At 43.7% G+C, this 22,873-nt stretch overlaps 2 protein-coding genes across 9 annotated transcripts; one reads left to right on the top strand and one right to left on the bottom strand.

Moving 5' to 3' along the window:
• The first annotated feature begins 711 nt into the window (after nt 1-711).
• LOC131213847 (blood vessel epicardial substance) lies at nt 712-20,164 on the top strand. 8 transcript variants are annotated; one of them, XR_009156984.1, is made up of 9 exons: nt 723-807; nt 1,516-1,769; nt 1,831-2,871; nt 11,876-12,033; nt 13,193-13,295; nt 13,492-13,641; nt 13,743-13,890; nt 15,305-16,326; nt 17,924-20,164. XR_009156984.1 is itself a non-coding variant. In XM_058208033.1 (9 exons), the coding sequence occupies exons 3-9, from the start codon at nt 2,284-2,286 to the stop codon at nt 17,989-17,991; spliced, it is 1,248 nt and encodes a 415-aa protein (XP_058064016.1). In that variant the 5' UTR covers nt 723-807; nt 1,516-1,769; nt 1,831-2,283; the 3' UTR covers nt 17,992-20,164. The 8 variants fall into 8 exon arrangements, 7 of the variants coding, with proteins under 7 accessions (XP_058064015.1, XP_058064016.1, XP_058064018.1 ...); XM_058208033.1 differs by having other exon boundaries at nt 16,294-16,326; XM_058208035.1 differs by lacking the exon at nt 15,305-16,326 and having other exon boundaries at nt 17,927-20,164.
• LOC131213849 (uncharacterized) lies at nt 3,672-5,437 on the bottom strand. Its single transcript, XM_058208037.1, has 3 exons — nt 5,111-5,437; nt 4,774-5,015; nt 3,672-4,645 (listed from the first exon to the last, which is right to left on the bottom strand). Exons 1-3 carry the CDS (start codon nt 5,359-5,361, stop codon nt 4,158-4,160), a joined length of 981 nt encoding a protein of 326 aa, XP_058064020.1. The 5' UTR covers nt 5,362-5,437; the 3' UTR covers nt 3,672-4,157.
• Nucleotides 20,165-22,873: the final 2,709 nt, after the last annotated feature.

Below are 22,873 nucleotides of genomic sequence, written 5' to 3'. Positions count from 1 at the left end.
TGTGTACAAACACAAAAAAAACATTTTGACGTCCACTCCGCATGGCAGAAACCATACCGAGCTTGCGCCAGAGGCGACCGAAACAGAGATGCATCCATTGAAATGCAATTTTCTTTTGCTCCTTTCCTTCCTTTTTCTCTTCAGGCCTCTTCGCCGTCTTCAGGAAGAAGAATGCACGATGACGATGACTTCAGGTGCTGCAAGAATTTGGATTCTCAATATTATGTTTACAGCGTAAAGCAACTGCAATTTACATCGAGAAAGGCAAAACAGAAATAGAAATAGTTGTTTTGATACTAAACAAATCCTTCTCGTAACAAATTCATCCAAATACAAATTATCTATTAACAATTAATTAGACCATGCGAACTTGAGCTAGATATCGAACAATATGGCAACATCCTATACAACAACGCTCGAAACAGCTGCGGCCTGCTGATTGATTGAATCAAATTAACTGAACTGAATGATTCAACCAAATTGAACAATTACAATCCAGCGCGTGCACAATATACAGAATGCAAGGCCGCGGAATGCCGTTTTGCCAACAAATCTCAATTTTAAGGCAAATAATTTCGATCCCAAGTGGGTGCTTAGGAAATCAAAGGAGCGTTGCGTTGTAACGGCATTGGTCTGGTCGGTTTTATGGCAGTTTGTTATAGCACAAAATGGATAAAAAGTGCGGCTCCGGGATCGTAGAAACGTCAATCAAGCACAGAAAAGGTGAAGTATGCGAATCGTAGTTCACATTGAATGTGGAATACGAACGAAATAAGTCCGGCACAGCTTTTCGTTTTACTTTTTGCGGTAAGTTTGAAGATTTCCGCCTCGAGGTAAGAAAACATGGCTTCGTTCCTCATTTTGCCTTCAGCTTGTACTGCTTCATCACGGCATTAGCAATCAACCGATAGATCTTTCGCTACGGCGTATTTGGCATTTTTATGTTTGTTTATTTTCGTCATCTAAATTTCTACCTCTCGATTTAGTTGTGTGTTGGAGTGCCAATTAAGTAAAAATAAGAAGAATTAAGTTCGCTATTGAAATATTCAATCTGGAAAACCAAAACACGGCTGTGGCTGGGTTTCAGGGTGAGCAGTTAAGGTGTGTTTGCGGTGTGCTTCTTTGCTTCTTAAAATTACTAATCTGCTTTGAGTTAAACTTTTTCTGAGCGTAGTGTATGATGTAAAGTATCTACGTGTAGCCATTCGCCAATCGCCAGTCGTAGCATTCGCTACTTCGAGTACAGTAACTTTTCCACACTTCAACTTTCATAGTGCATATTATATGCAGTACAAAGTGCATAGTATAATACCGTTCGTGATTAACTTGCAGCAGACGCTTCTTCTTCGTGAAAAGTACATGGTCAAAGTGACTAATAGTTCTTTAAAGTTCTGCGGAGTACGTTCAATTGTGAAACGAGAACGACCGAAAATATCTCTAAATCTTTAATTTATTTGTTCACGAAAAGGTTTTGGACTACATTGGGAACGAGTTTTAAAGTATTTTGGTTCGTAGGTTTCATTGCAGATTTTGTTTCTTCCATCCTACATACCACGAGTCTTGCTGTGCCAGTTAACAAAAGTGTAAAAAAAGAATCGTCCGTATCTCGCACCGGTGTTAATGATTCACAGCCTACTAGAGACATTTGCTGCTAAAAACAAGATAGTTCAATGTTGTCAAGCCGGAATAATTAATTTTACTGGCGTTCGTGATTAACTTGCAGTCGAATAGACCGCGATTTGGGCGCACCCTACGGTATCCTTATAATTGTAAGAGTAAAATGAGCGCTGTAAATGTAATTCATGCAACGTCCACACTCTTTCGTTTCAGCGTCCGCAAGTGATCGAATGCGTGTTCTCGAACGTGTTGCCAGCGAGTGCTGCAAGCCGAGTGAATCTGTTTCGGTTATCCTCTTGATTTTCAACTACTTTCTGCTCTGCTTCTTCGCTACCCCCGGGCAAGTGGTCTGCCGGGGGATTTGTTAACATCAAGCTGGATCTCTTGCGGTGGATCGTTTGTTTCGTAGGTTGCTTGGCACTTGTTGTGGCCGAGGCTGCGGCTTATGAGCAGCACTCTGCCCAACAGTTGCAGCAGCCGAGCACTGAAGAAACGACAAAGGAGACGGCAATATTTACTGTAGATTCACCGCTGCCACTGGCTTCCACGAGCCATAATGAATCCGAGTGGACCAAGGATGAAAGGATAGTCGCATTGGAAGATCGACACTCACCACACTACCATGCACATCATCCTGCTGATGAAGTAGCCTCGGCTGCGGCTTCGATGCCTGCAGTTTCGGCGCCATCCGGAAGCGGTGATGGCACGGTACCGTACGCCTCATCCAGTATCAGTGCTAGCCATGGTCGAGGATCGCCTGAGCGAATCGACGAACGAAACGATTCAGACCGGCCTCAAAATGATACGCACGTTCAACAGCGTTACATACACAATAGTAATGATACAACGTTTCGTTTGCTGTTGACTTCGGCGCAGAAGAAAAGCGGTGCCGATGGACGAGATGGTGCTAGCGGGACCACGGCCGTTCGTGACGCCGATAACTGGCTGTGGGTGCAGTTTGCCTGGTCGTGGCCAGATTGTTTCTCACTTGGACTTCGGGAGCATCTCTACTATCAACTAGGCCATGGGTTGTTTTTATTGGCGTTTCTGGCACCAAGCACTGCCTGTGGTGCCCTATGGTTACGCTGTGCCGCGCTCGCCGGTTGCATTCTAATGGGACTCTGGGGTTGGCTTGTGGCTTGTAGCCTTGATGCTGTCGGCTGGTTCGGACTGTTCCTGGGCGTTAACGCTGTGTACGCGGTAGCGTTGCTGCTCAAACTACGGCCGGTTAAGTTCGAGAAGGAAATCGAATCGGTAAGTAACGAAAATAGCAATCATGTGCTGTATCATGTTCTTTCATGCTCTTTGGAAAAGCCCTTTGGAGAACTTTCAACATTTCCACACATTCAACACGATGATTTCAAAGATATAAAATGAAACTAAATAATTAGAAATATCTACTGTATTTATGCCACAGAATGTGCTCCTGCTTACGGTTCAATTTAAGATAATGCTTACTCACGAAACACTTTGCAACTGCACTCGTACAATCAATAATCAACAACATAGTAAAAGTAGTTTTGTTTTTGTTTTAAAGTCGTTAATATTTTAGTTATTTTCATTTTCTTTGAGCTATCGCACATCCAACAATCGTGATTGTTTGTGGTCTCTTAATATTCTATTATCGTTATTTATGGAATATTCTATTTCGAACATATTTCAAATTCTCTAACACTCTATCACTTGAATATTTACTTTTTTGTTTGTGACGATGTGCGGCACTGTGTACATACTAAAATGAGAAACTAAATCCATAGGAACCAAATCGAATCTTATCCGTTCGTAAGAGTATCGGCAGTTTTTGTGTGGTGTTCGCTAACTAAAACAAGGTGTTGGCACAAAAACGAGAACGAGAAAAACGAATCTTTGTCAACGTTTCACTGTAGCAATTTCATTGCTCATGAACGGTTTACACTTTCACACACGCCCTCCCTTTTCTGTCTCGTTAACTTTTTTTCTACAGGAGTGCTCCTTTTCGTATACAAGCATACACCCGTTTTGGTGTATACGGTACGCCCTATAAAAATAAGTTATCACAGCGTAAATGAATCCTTGTCGGGGAGGGTGTCAAAAGATGGAGAAGGTTGTCTGTTTTTTTGCCCAAGCCAACCAAACTGACCGTTCTATATTCATTCTACTCGAAACCGTGTTCCGTTTCCGTTCCACCAAATACTGAAATTTTTCGGTTGGCGGCTCGTTCAGGTTGGCCAGCTAGGCTTGGGGAGGTATTGAGATGGCGACGGCTAAAGTGCTGTTTTTCTTAAATACTGATAACTGATAATGATTGCTGCTGGTGCTGGTGCCCATGCTCTTGATGAGTACTACGTAAGGCTTGGAAGGCGAAGCGCGAACCACTTTTGAGATTGCAAGAGAGCTGTGCGAATGGAGGGATGGTGTAGCGTAGCGAAACACCGCCGCGTTCGTCAGTTGATCGTGGGATGAAAGATGAATACCGCACAGTATTCTGTTGCGAACAAAATGCACATAGCGCCGGAATTGGACCGAATGTAGCTCTCCCGTCCAGCCAGCGGGCGGGTTTTTTAGACGTTCACTTTCGTCGCTAGGTAGAGCAGATGAATGCAGGTGCACGTTAGCGACACGATGTTAAGGATCGCCGTTGTCATGTGGATTTGGCGAAACTTTTTGTGCGTGGCCTTATAGTGATCGGAACGTACGAGTTGCTCGCTCGATCCGCCCTCATATTGGCCGACCTCTTGTCCGATGCTGGCCTTCGCCTCGATGCGATGCTTTTCGTGCATCAGGCGCAGCATCGGAGGTGCAAGGTAGAGGCGAACAATGAGCTCAAGAGCTGCGGTTAGGGCGAGCACTACGATCTGCAGCAGATCGGCCGGTTCCCAGTAAGCGAGGGGCCGGTGGGCTAGTTCCGGTCGATGGTTCCGTCGCAGCTCAACGAAACTGATAAGGCTGATTGTGCTGAGCCCGGTCCCGAGTGCGAAGTACTTTGGGAAGAGGACCTCCTGGATCAGCCCAAAGGTGTGCCGCGGAAGCGAAAAGTACAAAGCCAAGCCTACGGAGAGAAACAGGAAGATAAGGAAAAAGAGAAAAGGGAGCGTTAGATTAGGTCCTGGTACACGAAGAACACACTGCCCTCTGAATAGTATAGGGGGAGTTTGAAGAGGATGAAGCTAGACTTACCCGATACGAACGTCATCCAGATTTGCGCACCGAAGTGTATCGTGAACGAGCCGAGATAGGCGAGCTGCGTGAACAGTTGGCTAGCCACATTCTGCTTCCGGTCCGCTGCATCCACGGGCGTGCGATACGATCCGCCGGCAGCTCCGTCTGATCCGAGCAGGTTCGGCCAGAGCGCCACCAGCACCAGCGACGTCACGATGGCCGTTATCGCGTGGCTCGGTTGCGTTGTGCTGGTCAATATTCTGTAATGCGCGTGCGACCAAGAGCAAGAACGAAACCGTTACACACACTGTGGGAGGCGCGGAAACACTATCATAGCTAAAACCACGTTGCTCACCTGTACGGCGTGCTTTGCTGGCACCGTTGCGCGCGATCGCGTATGACCGTCAGCACTTGGCGCGTGGTACGGGTCGCCCGCCCAAGGATGTCCTGGTGCAGCTGATGGTCCTGCGGCTGCACTGCGGCGACCTCTTCGGCTGCCCGGGTGCAGTTCGCCCCGGGTTTCGTTGCCAGCTTTGCGTCTCCTTGTCGGTGGTCCGGTGCCAGCGCCGGCGACGTTGATGCTACGGAGCGAATGCAGCACATCATGCACTCTGTCAATGCGTGATCCTGTGGCCCTGTCGAAACTGAACAGCGCGGATTTGATTCACTCGCTCACTCGCGTCCGGCACTCGGATCGATGGAAAGCTGCGAAGGCTTGCTACGTATCACTGCTGCAGGTGCTGTGCGCCGAATGAGTCCCTTCCGCTCGGGCAGCCATCGTATATATAAGACTTTATTTTCGGTCCACCCCTTCGCCGCCCTCGGGGCGCACTCCCAGCGACCTGCGTAGGCGGCTTTGTGTGTGTGCGTCGGCCTGCGGGATACCGAGAGCGCGGCTCCTGTGCCTGTGTGGTGGTAGGTTGGACACAGTACAGTGCACCACCGTCACGTGTTTGGAGCCTGCTTATCGCGTCGAGACGGTACGCCCGGCGCACATGACGCAGCGTGATGAAACAGTGGACATCGATCTCGCAACACACCAAACTCCACTCCTGCATCCTGCGATTGGCGCCGCGTGATACACACTCGCGTCCCCTCGCGGCCTGCCACGATGCAAAAAAAGAGGAACGCCTGACCCGTCAGCATATTGCCATAAATGGTACAGTGTGCCGTTTGGTGGTGATTTTTAAGCTCAGCCGCGCGTGTCACACACATACATAACCCCGGGGCGCCCCCCGCTGACCAGGCGCGACTTATTGTGCGTCTCCCGATAGTGTATGTGTGCGTCGCGCAAACCGCATGAGCGGGGTCGGCGCACGTGCGCGCGTGCAAACTATCGCGGAAATTTCTCCGTGACGTCGTGGCGGATTTTCGGGCGGGAAATTTCCTCTATTTTTAGCAAGGGCATTTTGGCGATTTCGGCGAAGCCCACTGAAAGCTGGATGAATGAAACTGGTAACTGGACTTGGGCCTTTCTGGAACTGGGTGGGATTTCCGCGAGCATCATCATAATCTGCTCAATTTAGTTCGGTTTTCTTTCGGAGCAACTAACTGCCGGAACGCGCCTTTGATCGCCTGCGCGACGCTAATAAGGTGTCACTGCGAACCAGAACGGGAAGAACGGGCGCAATTGAATAAGCTAGTCAATTAGGCTGGCTGATTCTGTAGTTTGTGTGTTTCCTGTGGGTTCCCTAAAAAAAGGTACGCGTTCGTTCTGTGACCCAGTAAACCTGAGAGAGAGACAGGGACCGACCGGGAGGTGTTTAGATATATAGTAGGATCGGGCGGCCGTCTTAACGGATAAATTGCCGTCGCCGACGTTGCACATATGCGTACGCGCGTATATGTGCAAAACGCGGTCTACGAGCGTGATGTGGTCTACGTGACTAACCGCAAGTCCGCCATTCGCGCGAGCAACACGCGATCGTGTGTCGACAAGCAGGAGAGTGAGAGTGAAAGAGTGAGCGAGGAGGAACATGGAGAGCGAGAGAGATAGAGAGCAAGACCCATAAAAAAGGATGATACCCCCAAAAGAAGGTCGCTGTTTCCTGGCGCACTGAACTGAGCAACCCTTCGTCGCCGGCTCTCACCTGTGCGCGGCGCATAGTTTAATTCTCTGCTCACTGGGGGTCTGCGTGTGCTGTTGCGGTTAGTTTCGAATGATATTAATGTGTTTGCCAGTTAGTCTCTCTACTTACGGGTCGTAGTGGGTTCTATTTCTAACGGGTTTGAAAATCAAAAGCATATCTCAACAGTCAAGAAGAAATTTGGTGAAAACATGAAAGGCAAAATAACCTCTATTTGTATTATGCAAACGTTAGTTGAAACTTTTATTAGCACTGTTGTCACATTTGGGTGCTTTGACACAGAAAAACACTTTTCGTTGTAAGCATCCAGAACAGTGGAATTTCCCCGGCCAGACATTTCTGTCAAACGACGCCCTGTTGTCATTGAGGACTTTCTGTAGTCTTCAGGATCATATACACATATAACACATACATTTTATACACTGCTTTTCATAATGATAACCTCACCCGTTTTTTCAGACTGAGGCTAAGCTAAAACGAAGCTAAACCTGTTTTTCATAGATGAGGAATCAATTAGTTTTGCAAAAGAAATAATATCCATTGCTTGGTTTTCCAAAATAAAAATTATTTTGACTGGGGGAGCCAAAAAACGATAAACGGCTGTTTCCAAATGATAACCTCATTATGTATTATTCAAGAAAATATGGCCACCCAGTAAAAATGAATGAAAACTATGATGTGTTAATAATCGGTGGCCTCTCCACTATGATTTATTACTTGAAAAATACGTTTTGGCATACTTTCGGATAGGTTCTTTAGCACCTTCATCGACGGGGAACGCCAAGCATTCCTAATCGCCACTTCAAACGTCTGTATGTTTTCGTACTGCTTGCCATCCGCATAAATCTCTCGAACTAGAATTCCCCAAACATTATCAATAGGGTTGAAATCTGGAGAAACAGCCGGCCAGGTCATTACATTGACTCCCAAATGTTCCAAGTAAGCTTTTGTTGCTCTACTTGAATGGACAGTTTCATTATCTTGCTGGAAAAGTAGCTTGTGGTGGTTGAAACGATGCAAGTACGGCTTCAAATTAGGTACTCTCCAGAATGGCTATATACCCTTCACTGTTCATTCTTGAAGGAACTATTGCCAAATTACATTTAGCTTGGCTGCTAAAAGCACCCCATGGAACCTCCGCCATAATTCCGTCGTCTACAAAAACGAGGTTCCCGTCTCAAATCTCGCCATTAGGGGCAAAAACCATCTGGCCCATCGAGATTGAATTTCTTTTCGTCACTACAAACGACCTGAAATTTACAAAAAATAACTCCAATATTGGAAAACTCAATGTATCGGTAGCTTACATAATTCCATTCATCTTTCCATGACATATGCTCGTTCGCAAATTGCAATCTTGCTGCTTTGTGGCGTGTCTTCATTGCTGGAATTTTTTTCATTGATTCTCTGACAATTGTTACAGAGGAACTAAGAGTTCTCCAGATTCTAGCATAGGTAACATTCATGTGCAATTCATTCTTAATACGCCGACAACTTTTCGTAGTGTTCGACGCAGCTTTAACTATTCTTCGTTCATCTCGATGGTTGAGTAGTTTTGGCCGTCCAGATGACTTCCGAGTCCCATATTCCGATGGATTTTTCAAGTAATTATTGACAACCCTTGGAGATCGTTTTAGTAATGAGGCTATTTCACGATTTGACTTCCCAACACTATGGTACACTTAAATTTTCCCTTTTTCGTCTTCTCCTAATTGAGCCCCACGTCCCATTTTTGACCAAAATGGCCAATTGACTACAGGAAATATACAAGACTACTGAGATCAAAAAGCTCAGTTACTTGACAATTCAACAACTGTTAGTAGGACTGGACTAGGTCTGACTTTTACAAGTGAGGCTATCATTTGGAAACAGCCGTTTTATCATTTTTTGGCTCCCCAAGTCGAAATAATTTTTATTTCGGAAAACCAAGCAATGGATATTATTTCTTTTGCAAAACTAATTGATTCCTTATCTACGAAAAATAGGTTTACCTTAGCCTACCCCACCAACAGGCCAACGTTTTATCTTAGCCTCAGTCTGAAAAAACGGGTGAGGTTATCATTATGAAAAGCAGTGTATGTGTTCAATGCAGGTGAAATCTCGTGGCGTCGATATGGACGTCACTATCCTCCTTGTCGAAAGTGGTGCGTTGATTACTTTTGCCTTGGGAATTAGCTGGGTACTACCCTGTCCACTAACATCACCCAGACCATAATGTCTTTTGTAATTTGCCTTTTGAATGTTGGTTATGGTACGGTTACCTACATGGCCATATTTGCCTCCGTCATGTGGCTGGATAACGAAATAAAGGGTTTTCATAAAAATTAAAGATTTTATGAAATACGGAGATAAAAAATGAAATTAAATTAAACAAAAAAAAAATCAAAAACACCCGACATGTTAAAATATTTCTCTTATGTTTCGAGATCACTACTGTGCGTAACATAATTTTGTCATACAAATTTAGAACACCTAAATTTCCTTTGGTGTTCTAAAACATGAAGTTCAGTGGAACAGACCTTAGACCAGACCTTCAAACAGACCACACCTTCAGACAGACCAAACCTTCAGACCTTATTAAAACGAAAAATCACTTTAACGGCGGTTCTTAAAAGGACGCACATTTTAAAAACTAATGCATATTTTTTGCCCAAAGTAAAACCATTTGTTTCTACACCCCTCGAATATTGTTGATAGACTGTTTTAATTACTTAAGCAGATTTTTTAATTACAGCTGTTGAATTATTTTGTACTCATTTTGTTACTTGATTTCTTATGCTGATTGGGCAAACTAATATAAGAAAGGTTCAATTCCTCAAATATCATCAATCGCACTTTTTTCCCAGAATAAAGAGGATGGTAAAACATGTCGATAGGAAAAAGTTGGTGTACTTTTCAAATTGGCCTTTCTTTAAATGAGGAAACTTTTTGAGAACAGGGTTAAATTAGCTTGTATTATATAGTTTACACCACAACAGCTGATTACCCTTCTATTTGATGGTTCGGCTAAGACGCTTTTCAATAACAATTGATTTGTTTCTTGAGTAGAGTAGGTTGAGTATAGAATTCATATGTCCAGCGTTTTATACGTTGAAAACGACTTATTATTTTTTTTTAGTTTGCTTTGATTGTTTGGCTGATTGTGGTTCATTTTCATCAAATAGTTTTGCCGTTGTTCCTCTTTGATAGTAGTCGTCGGTAACGCTCGTTGTTGTCACGCAACTGGTCATAGGTTCAATGCTCCAAAGCTCCCTCAACAACCAATACAATTTTGTTGGGGTGACCGTCGTGACAAGGGGAGGTTGGCGCGGTTCGAAAAAAAAAACCCGTCCGTAAAAACCCGAAAGCAACATAATTTTAAAACTGTTTCCTTCGCAGACCAAGACCGCTCGGCGGTGGTTGCCGAATAAGGAGAACGAGACAAAGATGTAGTCTTGCAATTTCTTTGTAATTTTTACTGCCTCCATTCATAGTCATTTTTATCTGCAGTTCTTCGTCGATTAGTTTGCGGCTTTTGGTTTGGAGTTTTCTGTTATCTTACAGGTTGAAAAACAATCTAAATCAAGCAGTGCCTTGTCAATTTTTGATAATGCGTTACTTCCCCTAAATTCCGCAACGTGGATGATCCCGAGCCACATTTAGACACACTCCGCGATAAACGGCTATGAAGGAAGAAAGGTTGGTTTCGCCTCCAACTGTTTGTTGTTATTGATTCGCCAATTCTCCCTCCCTCTAATCCCATTCGCCCCGCCAGACCCGTTGTCTCGCAAAGTCTCGTCGCCGTACGTGGCCGTGTACAGGAAGCATCTCCTCGTCCTGTGCTATAAAAATGTAATATACTTTAGATTTGACACACTAAGCAATTCGCAATAAGGGCACTGAAGTAACCGCAACCTTCGAGCGTGACGTGTGCCGGTTGATGATATCTAAAACCTCAAACAAACTCTTTTTTTTCGAGCAACTGCTGTTGCGCCTCTTTTCAGCTTATGTGTGAGATCGGTTTCACCGCTTGACACGCGCTCCACTCACCACAACAAGCGCGTGGGAACCCGCGATAGTGAACACATGGGCAGCGGGCAGGGTGTTGCTGCTAGCAGGTGGCAACAGACGCTGCAACAAGCGACCTTCCACGCCGGTGCCACAAATTCACTTGCCTTTATGCTCCCGGGTTCAGTGGGCACGATCAGTCGGCGGTTTGTAGGCGATAGCCGAGAGTGAAGCTTAAGAACTTCCGACAAATTAATGTGCCGTCAGGGCGCCACTGACTGCGCGTCGGTCCCGCTCTACCAACGTGGTGGATTAAGATAGCTTGGCGCGGACAGCGTATCGACTTCGCACTTGGTCCGGTGTCCGGCTAGAGAGCTCGGTCGCGGGGTACGATGAGTTGGCCAATTGTATCGCTTATCAAGCAACCAGCGTCATGACGATGCATCATCGCATGCCCCAGGTGTAGTGCTGCTGTTATTCATGGTTACACGCATTTTCGTCACTGTTGACGGTTAATCTCCACAGTCAAATTGGCGCGGGTATTCAAACTGGCGCACACACTCAATCAGGTCGGCTGTACTCGAAAGGAGCTCGTTACATATGGCACAAAGCAAAAAATTACTGGCGCTTCGATCTGCAGGGTTCTTTGATGAGATAAATTGGTTGATTTTAGCGATTAGTTGTATTTTGGAAGGGCTAACTAGGGCATCTTAGAAAAAGTATTTAATTTTGCAGCTCTTAGAACCACAATCGAAGTGAGTCATCGAGGACTCTGGAGTGGAGTCAGAATGCACTCCATCGCGAACGGTTGCAGGGAGCCTCTCTTGTGCAGACCGTTCGGCGGTTATAGCTGCCGCATAATGATGATAAATCCTTTGCTTATCGCCTGTAATCGCTCGGGCTTCAAAAATGATTTGATTTGGTGGTCTGAGCTCGCCAGCGTTTTACTGAGGGTCAATTTTCCTAATTAAAAGTTAATAACTGGTCAACGAGTTTCGACCGGAAATTGTTTTTTTAACTGACATTTTTCTTCTTCGACATTGCAGGTGTACGTGGCCTTGTTCAAGCCGTTGCGTGTGTCCCGCCACCAGTTCAAGAAGGTGCTGAACTGCATGAAGATCGTGCGGGCGCTCAAGTTCCAGGAAATCTATGTGCAGGAAAAAGTTACCAAAGTTGATAGTTTGTCACTTGTGCTGTCGGGAAAGTAAGTAATCGGAATGTGGTGAATGCACAAACCCCCTGTTAGCGGCTCGCTGTGGCTGTGTCCTGCTCTCCTCCTGCATGGCGATGGAAGTCCGGCCGGGACAGCCGGAAAATGCATCACGTATCACGAAACGTATACATCGCGGCGCAATCAACTGCACGGCATGATTGCACCCTCGCCTCAAAGACAGAAGACCGCCTACCTTCTCGTGCCGCGCCCCCGCTGCGTACTCCGTTTCCGTTTTTCGTTGCACAATAATTATTTTGCATTTCGCAAAAAAACGCGCTTTCCTTCGATCAACGATGTGCAGAGCCTTTAACTGGTTCATTGCCTGTCCGGCCTGCGTGGGCACTGCAATGAAGTAGCGCGGCTGTTCCATAGCGTTGTAGTTGACTACTATGGCTCACCGCTTTGGAATCGTTTGATTCGCGCGACAAAAAAGTCACCGACTCGACTTGTCACACACTCTACTCCACTATTAGTTTTTTTAATTGTACATTTGTACGTTTAGTATACTGTGTATGCACCTGTGATATACACCCTTCAAAACCCCCTCATATTGAGATCCACCAGGCCCCCACCGAGTGGCTCGGTCGAGACCGAGTGGCTTCTTTGTCGTATGGTGTGCGACGGCGCTGCAATGTGCAAACCGGTCACTAGTCAGCATCTTGATTGTGCGAATATGCCCTCTCCTGCACCGCCCGTGCTATACACTACGCGTCACATGCTATGTGTAGCCCAAAGTAACGCATAAAGAGTCTTCGCGCACGCCCGTGTTTCATTGCCTTCACCAGCCTTCGCTATACCTAAAGACGGTGGAAAGGGCAAAAATCACTGCCCTCTTAGAAGACATAATTCACGACATAAACTGCACGACAACGGAGCTTTTTCGGAGCTTTTGTGATACATAATTTGATAGAGACAGCCATCGCCATGCAGTTGTGTTCGTGGTGGCGTAGACTGGTGTTTATGTTTATTATTACTATTCAACTGGGTTGGTATGTACGAGTCGGAGTCGCTACGTGTTCTAAGAGACAGTAATGTTTACCGCTTCCACCGCCTTTAACTATACCCAAGGCAGCTACCGGCCAAGTGAGCAAGCATTGTTTTTATACCTTTGTTTTTAATTAATTCTATCGATTTCATTTCCATTGTGCAGATTAGTAGTTTCACAGAATCAAAAAGCGCTTCATATAGTATTTCCCCATCAGTTTCTCGATTCACCCGAATGGTTCGGTGTCTCAACCGACGATTTTTTTCAGGTATAGACCTTTTTCTGTTCTCTATTCGCGTCCGCTAGCCGATGAGAGCTGTCTACTAATGCGCTGTTAACGGACCCGCCTGTGCCTGTCCTCTGTCACTACCCGCCATCCGTCATTCCCCTGCTGAATCCCACCTTCCCACACCCATCCGCTCGCCTGCCTGGCTGGGATTCTCTGGTTATTCTCATCCTTTTAGGTGTCCATCATGGCGATGGAGGAATCGCGCGTCCTGATCTGGCATCGTGACAAGTTGAAGCTGTCAATCATGGCGGAACCGTTCCTGCAGACAGTGTTCGACCACATCCTCAGCAGGGACGTAGTCAAAAAGCTAATACAGGTCACCCAAGTGAGTACACAACACTATAGGAAGTGGGAGCGTTGGCAACAACGTCTGCGAAAGCATTTAGCCACTGAAAGCACGCCCGGCTCGCCTCGCACCACCCGTAGGTCAGTGAAACGATGGCCCAGAGCAACGACTGCATCTCGTCCGGCGATGGAGACGACTCGGAGGACAAACCGATGCTAGTGATAAAGAGCAAGATGTCCGACAACGGAGGTCACGGCATTACTGCCCTAATAAATCGTCAACTGCAAGGTAAGTTACGTTGTGGGGGGTTTTAAGTGTGAACTATGGTAGACTACTAGCGTGTGCTTGCGTATGTGTGTTCGTGTGTTTGTATGATGGACGTAGTAGAAACCATTGGCACGACAGAGTGTGCGATGCTGCGATGTACTTTATGGCAATGTCATCCGCGCTTCGTTATTAGGTGCATCATTGCCACCAATTGTTCATCATTGTCGTTTGGGTTATCTTTTGTTCTATATTGTGCATGCCCGACCTGCTTATGCTAGCCAAATGTGTGTTTCGCTAACTGGGTTGGTGTTTTACTTTGTTACAAAGGACCCCGAGCCGTGCTCATATGTATAGCGAACATCATAGGACTTACTTTATTTGTGCACCCAATCAATTCCAAAATTAAAACCTACAGATTTTATCGTCCAATATCCCAAAGCTCCCAAAAAAACTAATTGCAGACCAGAAAAAAGAGAGATGATGCCAAATCGTTATGTAAAGTGCATCACGTTGGTTGACCGTTTTTCCTACCCAAAACGAAACAATGGTTTTCGAACTACTTTCACGTTACTGATTATTTGCATGCGAAATCTCTATTTTTTATACCTTTCAAAGGGGCCTATACGTTGTACAATAAAATGGATAACGATTGGATGGACATGTTTGAAATTGACATCCAGCGGAAGACATGTTTTACTTACGTTTTATTAATGTTTTAGCTTATTATCGTTAGCTCTATTATTTTGCTAATTATTTCCGGATTTTATTTTTCAATTTATAATAATTTATGCAATTTAATATAATGATACGCGAAAAGTTCTATGTTTCCAGCCAGACCAACTCGGTTATGGTTCTTAGTGTACGAATGAGGAAATGAATAAATGAGCTTGCGTTTGTCTTGCTAGGTTGATCGCTCAAGGGGAGGTAGGAGACTTTTTGGTCTACATTAGCAAGCAAGCTTCTTCAAATTTATTGCAGAATCTAAGGAACTATGGTGTGAAAATGCTTGTAGGAAAAATGAATAGAATAAACTAATTATAATGATGTAAAATGTGAAATTAACTGAATATTACAAAATTGCAGTGTATGGTGTATTTAAAATTCTCTACCATCGCAAAGCCTTTGTCTTACAATAGTTTTTAAAAATGGCTAAATAGAGCTAAACATTCGTAAGCTAATTATGTTTTGAATAACCACAGTTTCAAATGCCGACCACTGTTGGGTGGATGCATTTTATATGCAGCGAAGTGTATGTAATAACGAAAACTGTAACTTCCTACGAAGCGGACAACAATTTTCAGTTCTTCTATTTGCCTTACATTTTAGTTCACTCGTTGCTTATGATTGTTTTCGTTCATTTGTTTTTTTTTTATCTTAGAATAGTTCATTTGCATTTATACTTTGTTTAATGTTTTGTTTATTTTTTATTTTTTAGATGAACATTTTCCCCTACTGTCGACCGCGCCGCGCAATCCATTGCTAACGATCGACATGCAAAAGTTGCATGTACCTCCCGGCGGCCATATATGCAGCACTTGGCGCTGCGATGAAGCACTCCATTCTGCTGAGCCTCTGCAACGGCTGATGGGGCGCGGCTCCGAAGCTCTCTAGAGCTGACGATGCTGCGGTGGACGGTGGGCCGAAAAACTATCCACAGAATTGCGCGTGTTCGAACGATTGCGAGATTTTATTTCTATACTAAAAAGCGTCGACGGTTAACAAATATGCGATATCCCAAATATTGTCTCTACCAACCAAACATCACAGAACAACGGCGCACTCAAAGATGTCGATAGACAACTTATATTCCTTTTGCTTACCAGTTGCGAGATAATTAATTGCCATGTTACTAATAATTATACTTAGTTTTAGTATTAAAAGTGATTGAGCTGTATAATTGACTAAATATTTTATAATTTCTCAAAAAAATCATATAGTAGTTGTTGCAATAGGGTTGGGGTTTTTCAGAAAAAATTACAGTTGGGCTCAACAAAACCAAAACGATGAACATCCCATGTGAAACATAATTTTTTTATACCGATGCCGATCTGCTGTATTGTCTGTAGATCGTCGGCATACCATGGCTTTGGTGCTCAGGATATTGACTTTCAATTTTTTTTTTCTTTTATATTTAGAGTTTTTCACAAAAACCCTTGTCTAAACACCGTAGCCTACCGTACCGCAGTGATGCGTCATATCATTCGAAATTATAGTTTCCGTCTTTTATAATTTTTTTATCGTTTCTACTTATCCCTGAACCTGCCGATACACCTTTTCTTTGTGCCTATATGCCTACCTATGCTGATTTGTTTTTCATGAGTAATAATTGATTCTGTGTCGCTGCTGCTATGAATGTTGTTACCACTATTGTCGCTATTACTTTTACTCTTCATACTTTTACCGTTGCTATTACTGCTACAAAAGCCCTTCCCCGGATCTCGAAGTATTATTACTGCGGTAAGTTTAGAAATACGTAGTTCCATCCACAATCCTTCTTTCCCACCGCCGCCCCCTCAGACACTTTTTGCTGATTTTTTTTATATTAGCTCGTTAACAGCGGGGGTGTAGTCTGCGAACATGACTGTTGAAAACAAGTCAACAAACTCACCGCTAAAGAGCTATTAAGAAATTGCACTTTATGTTTATTATGTTTAGTTCACATCAAATTTGAAACCATTCGGCCCATCGCGTGCACGTCTGATCGTCTATTAGTTCCACTGCATACTGTTAGGTTATAAACAAGGCAACAACGATGAAACCAACAATCTCCTCACTATTTATTTTAAGAAGATCGAATAGCAGGTTAGGGCCGATCGCCACCGAAAACCGAGCGACGCAGACTTTAAGTTGAAAGTCTATAGCATTGTTTGTCTATTTTAGGCTGCAATTTGTTGTCCAACGATTTATCTAAATGCAAGCCTCCCAGCCGTGCAATGCTAATTATTTTATTTCTCGCGCTTAAGAGAAAACACACGACTCAATATTTAGGAAAAGCATGCTATGATAAGAACAATAACAACTCGCGCGTTGTTCTATAGTGCGGGTAAAACTGTTTTGATTTAACTTTCAAATTAACTGAAAGCGGAAATGTAACTATGTTTTGTATTTCAAAGGTGCCGAGTTCTGCAGATAAATGCTTAACTGATCGATGGCTTTTGAACCTTTTTAAATGTGTATCGTTCAAATAATATTCTTACCAATTACAACTCATTTGTGTAACTAGTCCATAGCGGTGGAATCCTATTTCCACGGGGGGTACCTTGAATTTACAGTGACATTTTGTTTTAATAAAACGAAGCGTATATACATATATTTTAACAAGCGTTTAGTAGTTAGCAAATGTGTTCTTGTATTAGAATGTGCCTTACCGAAACCCTGGTTTCGTGTGTACTACAGATGTGTTGTATGCTTCTATGCTCTGCTGAGAAAAAAAACGAATGTGCCTCTCTCACAAGTTTTCTAGCTTAATTGATGTCGCCTTACTAGATGTTTGTTACCTAGAAGTTTCTAGTTTACACAAAAAGGTGATTTTTACTACTTAAAGTTTCCGACGTACATGTTATCTCTTTGCTATATGTATTTCCCCGTTCGACCTGCCCTCAGCTTAATATGATTTATACGTTTCAAACAATAATCAGCAGAGCGGTGACAGATAAATGATTGCTTTGCTTCTACTTATTATTTCTTATCTGTTAGAACTGTAAGAGCCGTTTTATGACGACCAACATACGGTTGTGCACTCATCAAGCTGATGCACAAAAATACGATCTGTCTGTAAATTCTAGAATAAAAAGAGCAACCTGATGCACAGTCAGAGTTCGAACATCGTTTCTTTCGCATAGAAACCGATTAATTGGTGCAGTGTAGATAGCTGATCGACGGACGACCCACTGTGCTTCTGGTTACCTCTGGTTACCTGTCTCTGTCTAACAGCCAGTAGGCGAGCTAGCAAGGATGGTCATAACCAGCCTTTGAAACTGTTCTATGCACAGCGTAGTGTCCCGAATACGATCCATACAATAATGTAACTATTTCTATTTTATTCCGCTTTTAGTAGCAAACGATCATAATGCCTGGCGACTGGGGAGAATCGATGAGACTGACCACGAAACAGCGGTATAGGTGAAGGATGTCAGGAAATAGCGGTTAACTGGTGGCTTGGTGTACATGCTGCAGCGGATGCGAACATCCTTTTCAACAAATTATGTGATAATATTGGTGTTAATTATAAGGGGCAGCAACGCATTGCCAATGCAAAAGTTGAACCTCTATGTATCGTTGACTAAATTGACTTGCGCCGGTCACACTCATTCATAAAGGGGATTTAAAGTAAAGTAAAACATATAGAGGTATCACTTACGAAGAATGGTAATCACTCAGAGCTCACTCGGGTCGTACATTGTACTGTATTCCAAGGGCGGGACTTTGCCACAACGGACTTTGCGCTGAACGCATGTTGCTGGGGTTTACTTTCTAGGTAACGATTGCCTTTCCGTTCTACTTCTATGTAACGTCTACAATCGACCCATTGTGTAACTGAAATACAATTTTCAAGGACAATACCGTGAACGGGGCAGCTCCAGTTTTGAGATTCTATTTCTTTTCCGTTCAATCTCAACACGGCTAATTTTTGTATGTCTATGTGTAAAGCGTTTAAAATTTAAAAAAGCATCTCGAAAGCGGATGTATGCGTTCTTCTTCTATGCGTAGGAACAATATTTAACTTTGCGGTCGCTTGTCTTACCACGTTTACAATACCCATCGTACGTAGAATGTCTCTTGGAATCAAATTATCTCGCCACAGTTGTGATGTGATAGAAGAGAAGCAGCTTGTGCGAATCAATTTGCAATAACAGTTGCCAACGATTCAGTTGTCCTTGGTTAGGTCTACAAGGCCCAAGAAAGTTTAACGGCATGCACCATCAAGCGAATGTTTATTAGCGAGTATTTTTCTTTTTTAGAAGAGAGCACCGCAAGCGTTGAGGTGCCACCACCAAATCACTCATAACAATTATAAATATCTCCTAATTAGATAAACCAAAGGCTTCAAATTTCAGCAGTCGGCATTATAACGTGGGAAAGGTGTTTGTTGTACTTCTCTCAGAGCACCCACAATGCATCTAAGTTGCGTTTGTGTACATAATTATATTTGATTCTGCTCTTGCTACCAAGTAAAATCATTCCGCTACTGAAGTTTAAAGGTTTTTCAAAAAAGCTAACTAAAAACTTTGAAGATTATTCTGACGGTATTTTCTTCCTCTCCTCAAACATGTTTGATAGTTTTGGAATGGGTTACACGTGCTTTATGGCAAGAGAGAAGTAGACCTAGTGAAAAGAAGGGTCAATCGTTGTTCTCTCGCAGAACTAGCAATACAAACTGAGACGGTTTTTAAATGAATAAGTACACTTAATAGCAAGCACAACAAAATACTCAACACAATCACATCTCATTAACTAATGTGCAACGTAACGCGTAACGTGACTATCGAAGCACAGTATGTAGCCATAATGAATGTTTAGCCATGTTGTAGTAATCCGTTTTGTGGAATGTTTCACGTTAGGAAGGAGAAAGCGAACCTTCTGATTGTCGACGCATCTGGCGAGCATGGTGCTAGTCGTAACATCTCATAACGGAGAACGGAGGGAAATAAGGATTATTCCCATATTACAGACCGAAAACCAGGGTACTATAACAACTTAACCCTCATCTGTCGGCCGTCGTGCTTGAGTTTAGATAGGAAAAATAATTTATTTACTCCGGCTCAGTAATAGGTTTTACCCCAGTGGGGAAAGGACACGCTATCCCGTTCTAGTGCTGCTTTCGTCAGCAGTAGTGTACCCTGAATACTAGCGGCATACAGTGTGTATCCTCAATAAAATGATACCTATGGTTAAGATGGATAGCAAAGAGCAGAGAAAAGAGAAACTGTAGAGAAACTTTTAGCAGAGCTAGTCGACCCCTCGTACGTTAACGTCTTTTTGCGTGGTTGCAGGAAACGGAAATTAATGTTATTACGCCAACATAAATCAGCTGGCCCGATCATATGTTGGCATAGTTGGAAAACAGAGGGATGTTACATTTAAAAGACACTTAACATTTTGCAAATTAGGAAATTTTAAATCTACGTTATGTCGCTACGGGAGATAGTAGCGAATTCTTAATGAAAAACGAAATCAGAAGAAAAATACAAAAACATTAAAAATATAGCAAATGATTTATGAATGTTCGCATATTGGCGATTGAATGTTTATTGCATTCGAAATTCGAAAGACACAACCTAAAGTAAACCAAACAAACATAAGTAAACCAAAAACCAAACCAAACATCAATGTACATTCTAACTAGTTCAGTCGTAGGTAACATTCGGGTTCTTTTCCAAAGCCCCCGTGCCCCGAAACAGGTGAATGCGACAAACAAAACGATATGTTTCTTGAATACAGTAGCTCTATTATCAATTGAAGCTTTTGTCGCCGTTTTATTACTCTACCCAACGGAATCGCTCTGTTGCTTGTCTTCGCTAAACTATTGGTTTAAGCAGTCAAACTGTGGTTGATGGTATACCGGCGATCTGTTGCTCCTTAATGGTCACCAAAAAGGTTGAAGCTGAAGGATGCCGCGGAAAGCTAATCGAAGTACCATCGTAGGCGCAGGTGTGAAACTCGTGGGAGTACCTGTTGGACTAATTTGAAGATTGAATAAACAGAAATTGCCGTACAGCTGAGTAGGAATGTTTCGTTGAATAAAACTGATCAATTATGAATCTCAAACTTTTAATTTATTTATCGATATTTTTTATCTTTCATTGCAGACAAGCAAGATCATAATCGGTTTTTACTTTTACTTTTTAGTTTATGTTAAACTTTTGAGCGTAATCCTCAGAAGGTTACACATGCAAACGCCCAGCAAACGGGAAAGCTGACTTGTTTCAGTGCTCATCGAATCAGTTCCAGCCGTGTCCAGCTGGCCAGTGTGTTAGGTTTTACTTGACACTGGGGAGATTGGATGATCTGCCAATGCTCGACCGAACCGAAAGGTTTGTCGGAAATTTGCCCAGCCCGCATAAGTCCGGCCGACACACTCGTCATATGTAAATGCAACCCGTTCGAATGCGTTGGGTATGCGAAGCGACAGTAAAAACGCCCCGGACCCGGTTAGTCCTAAGCAAACACTTCAGACGCTGTTACGAGGTATATGCCTAATGCTATGCGGCATTCAAAGGGCATTAGGGCTAATATTTGATGTGCATCGGAATGCCGTTCTGCTTCTCGAGCAGGAAATAGATGCTTCGAGGCCAGCAGAGACGTCCAAAGCCAGTCCTTTACCGTCAGATCTGTTGCACAAATGTGCTCCGAGCCCGGCGGATATCCCTTTCGGATGTCACTGGTCAATGCCCGTTCACCCGTGCCTAATACCCTTAACAGGCACACACATCGCACCCGAATGCTTGGCTGGCAGTCCGCTTCGACTGCGCAAGACTCGTCGGTTCCTCGTGCCAACGGTGCAGTGTAATGCAATCGATACCCGGTGAAGCCGGGGCCCGTCCGGGAACAGAATTTGATACAGTTGTGCCGCGTGTTGAAGGAGGACGATCGACTGAAAACTCGATATTTTCAACGATGTGGCAATCCGGGAAGCATTCACGATCCTGAGGCAACGTACAGGGAAGGAGGCAACGTAATCCACTTACAGGGAAGCTCGGAATCCTTTTCCGGCATTATTTGTGGGGTACAATCCGATTTCAGCGTCGATTGACTTCTTTCTGTTTAATCGCATATCAATACAACTTGCTGCTTCATTTTGATCGATCGCAACGTATCTCGGGGACGCTGAACTACAGAGCAGGACAACTGGCAAAGTCTCTATAATACAAAGAAAATTTAATTTAAGTTTAATTTGGATGGGACCACCGGTTTAACAGGCTACTGGCGAGATTTACGCAAAGATCCGGAGTACTTCTCCACGCGTAACTTTGGAGGACGATCTCTGATGGGTTTTGCTTTGCGCTTTAAATGCCTGGCTTTTAAATTTTGTAAAATGGACTCTAACAATTACATCCAGGTTCTAGAAGACTGCCTGATCCCGTTTACAGCTACCAAACACCGAAAATAATTGGTTTTACAACCAGATAATGGTAGCATTCACACCAGTTCAATAACTAGATCATGGTTTGCTACCCATAAAATCGATTAGCTTGTTGTTAATTTGCTAAATCCGGTTGAAAATGTCTGGGGAATATTGGTTGGACAAATTTATGCGGATAAGAAGCAATACAGCTCTTTTAATGAGCTTAAGGCATCCATTTTGGAAGCTTGGGAACATATGGACCCAACATTTTTTAAAAACCTGTTTGACAGTATGACAAACAGAATTTTTCAAGTCATTCCGCGATCTGGAAAGCCAACTGACTATTAAACATCGCAATAAATACAGAGACTTGAAATCCACACATATTGATTATTTTATTAGGTGCGGCGATAGAAAGTTGACAGTGCCTATATCGTATTTGGTTGGAAAAAAAGAAGATACGGTTTGGAAGATACGTTAAAAATGTGGGTGCGGCTATAGAAAGTTGACAGAGTGTAGTGTCACTGGACCCTTCCGGATCGAAAGACGCTTCCGTCGCTTGTTACAAAGATGTCTCACTTCGGTAGCTAAACCAACCGGAAAACGGATCCGTTGGGGACCGATCAACCCAAGACCCTAGAATGACTTTCACGCGCCCGTAGCGCAGAATTGACACCCCAAATTCCCCCAATACATCGTTGTAATTGCGGCGTCGCCGCCCGTGCAATTGTTCAACTCTGCTGTGCGTTTCTCTGGAGTCGCTGAGCTCGATCATTACAAGTTGATGGCTTGGGCGCACGGATTTTACGATCCTCCTAAGAAAGTTACGACGTAGAAAAATGTCCAGGAGTATGCCGCATTGCGCGACACGTCGCAAAAGGAACTACGTAATTAGATTTATGCATGAATTAATTACGTTATTAGATTTATGCATATGGC

Source organism: Anopheles bellator, chromosome X, assembly GCF_943735745.2.
Source record: "Anopheles bellator chromosome X, idAnoBellAS_SP24_06.2, whole genome shotgun sequence".
Classification (NCBI taxonomy): Eukaryota; Metazoa; Arthropoda; class Insecta; order Diptera; family Culicidae; genus Anopheles; species Anopheles bellator.
The sequence above is the reverse complement of the archived record's forward strand: the minus strand, read 5'-3'. Positions and strand labels throughout refer to the sequence as shown.

Bases quoted from the DNA above. Each gene is read 5' to 3' on its own strand.
- LOC131213847 (XM_058208032.1), top strand. From the start codon at position 2,284: ATGCCTGCAGTTTCGGCGCCATCCGGAAGCGGTGATGGCACGGTACCG. The intron at 13,642-13,742 runs GTGAGTACACAA...CACCACCCGTAG, and splicing joins AGCTAATACAGGTCACCCAA to GTCAGTGAAACGATGGCCCA. The intron at 13,891-15,304 runs GTAAGTTACGTT...TTTATTTTTTAG, and splicing joins AATAAATCGTCAACTGCAAG to ATGAACATTTTCCCCTACTG.
- LOC131213849 (XM_058208037.1), bottom strand. From the start codon at position 5,361: ATGATGTGCTGCATTCGCTCCGTAGCATCAACGTCGCCGGCGCTGGCA. The intron at 5,016-5,110 runs GTGAGCAACGTG...CGCGCATTACAG, and splicing joins CAGCAAAGCACGCCGTACAG to AATATTGACCAGCACAACGC. The intron at 4,646-4,773 runs GTAAGTCTAGCT...TTCTCTCCGTAG, and splicing joins CTGGATGACGTTCGTATCGG to GCTTGGCTTTGTACTTTTCG.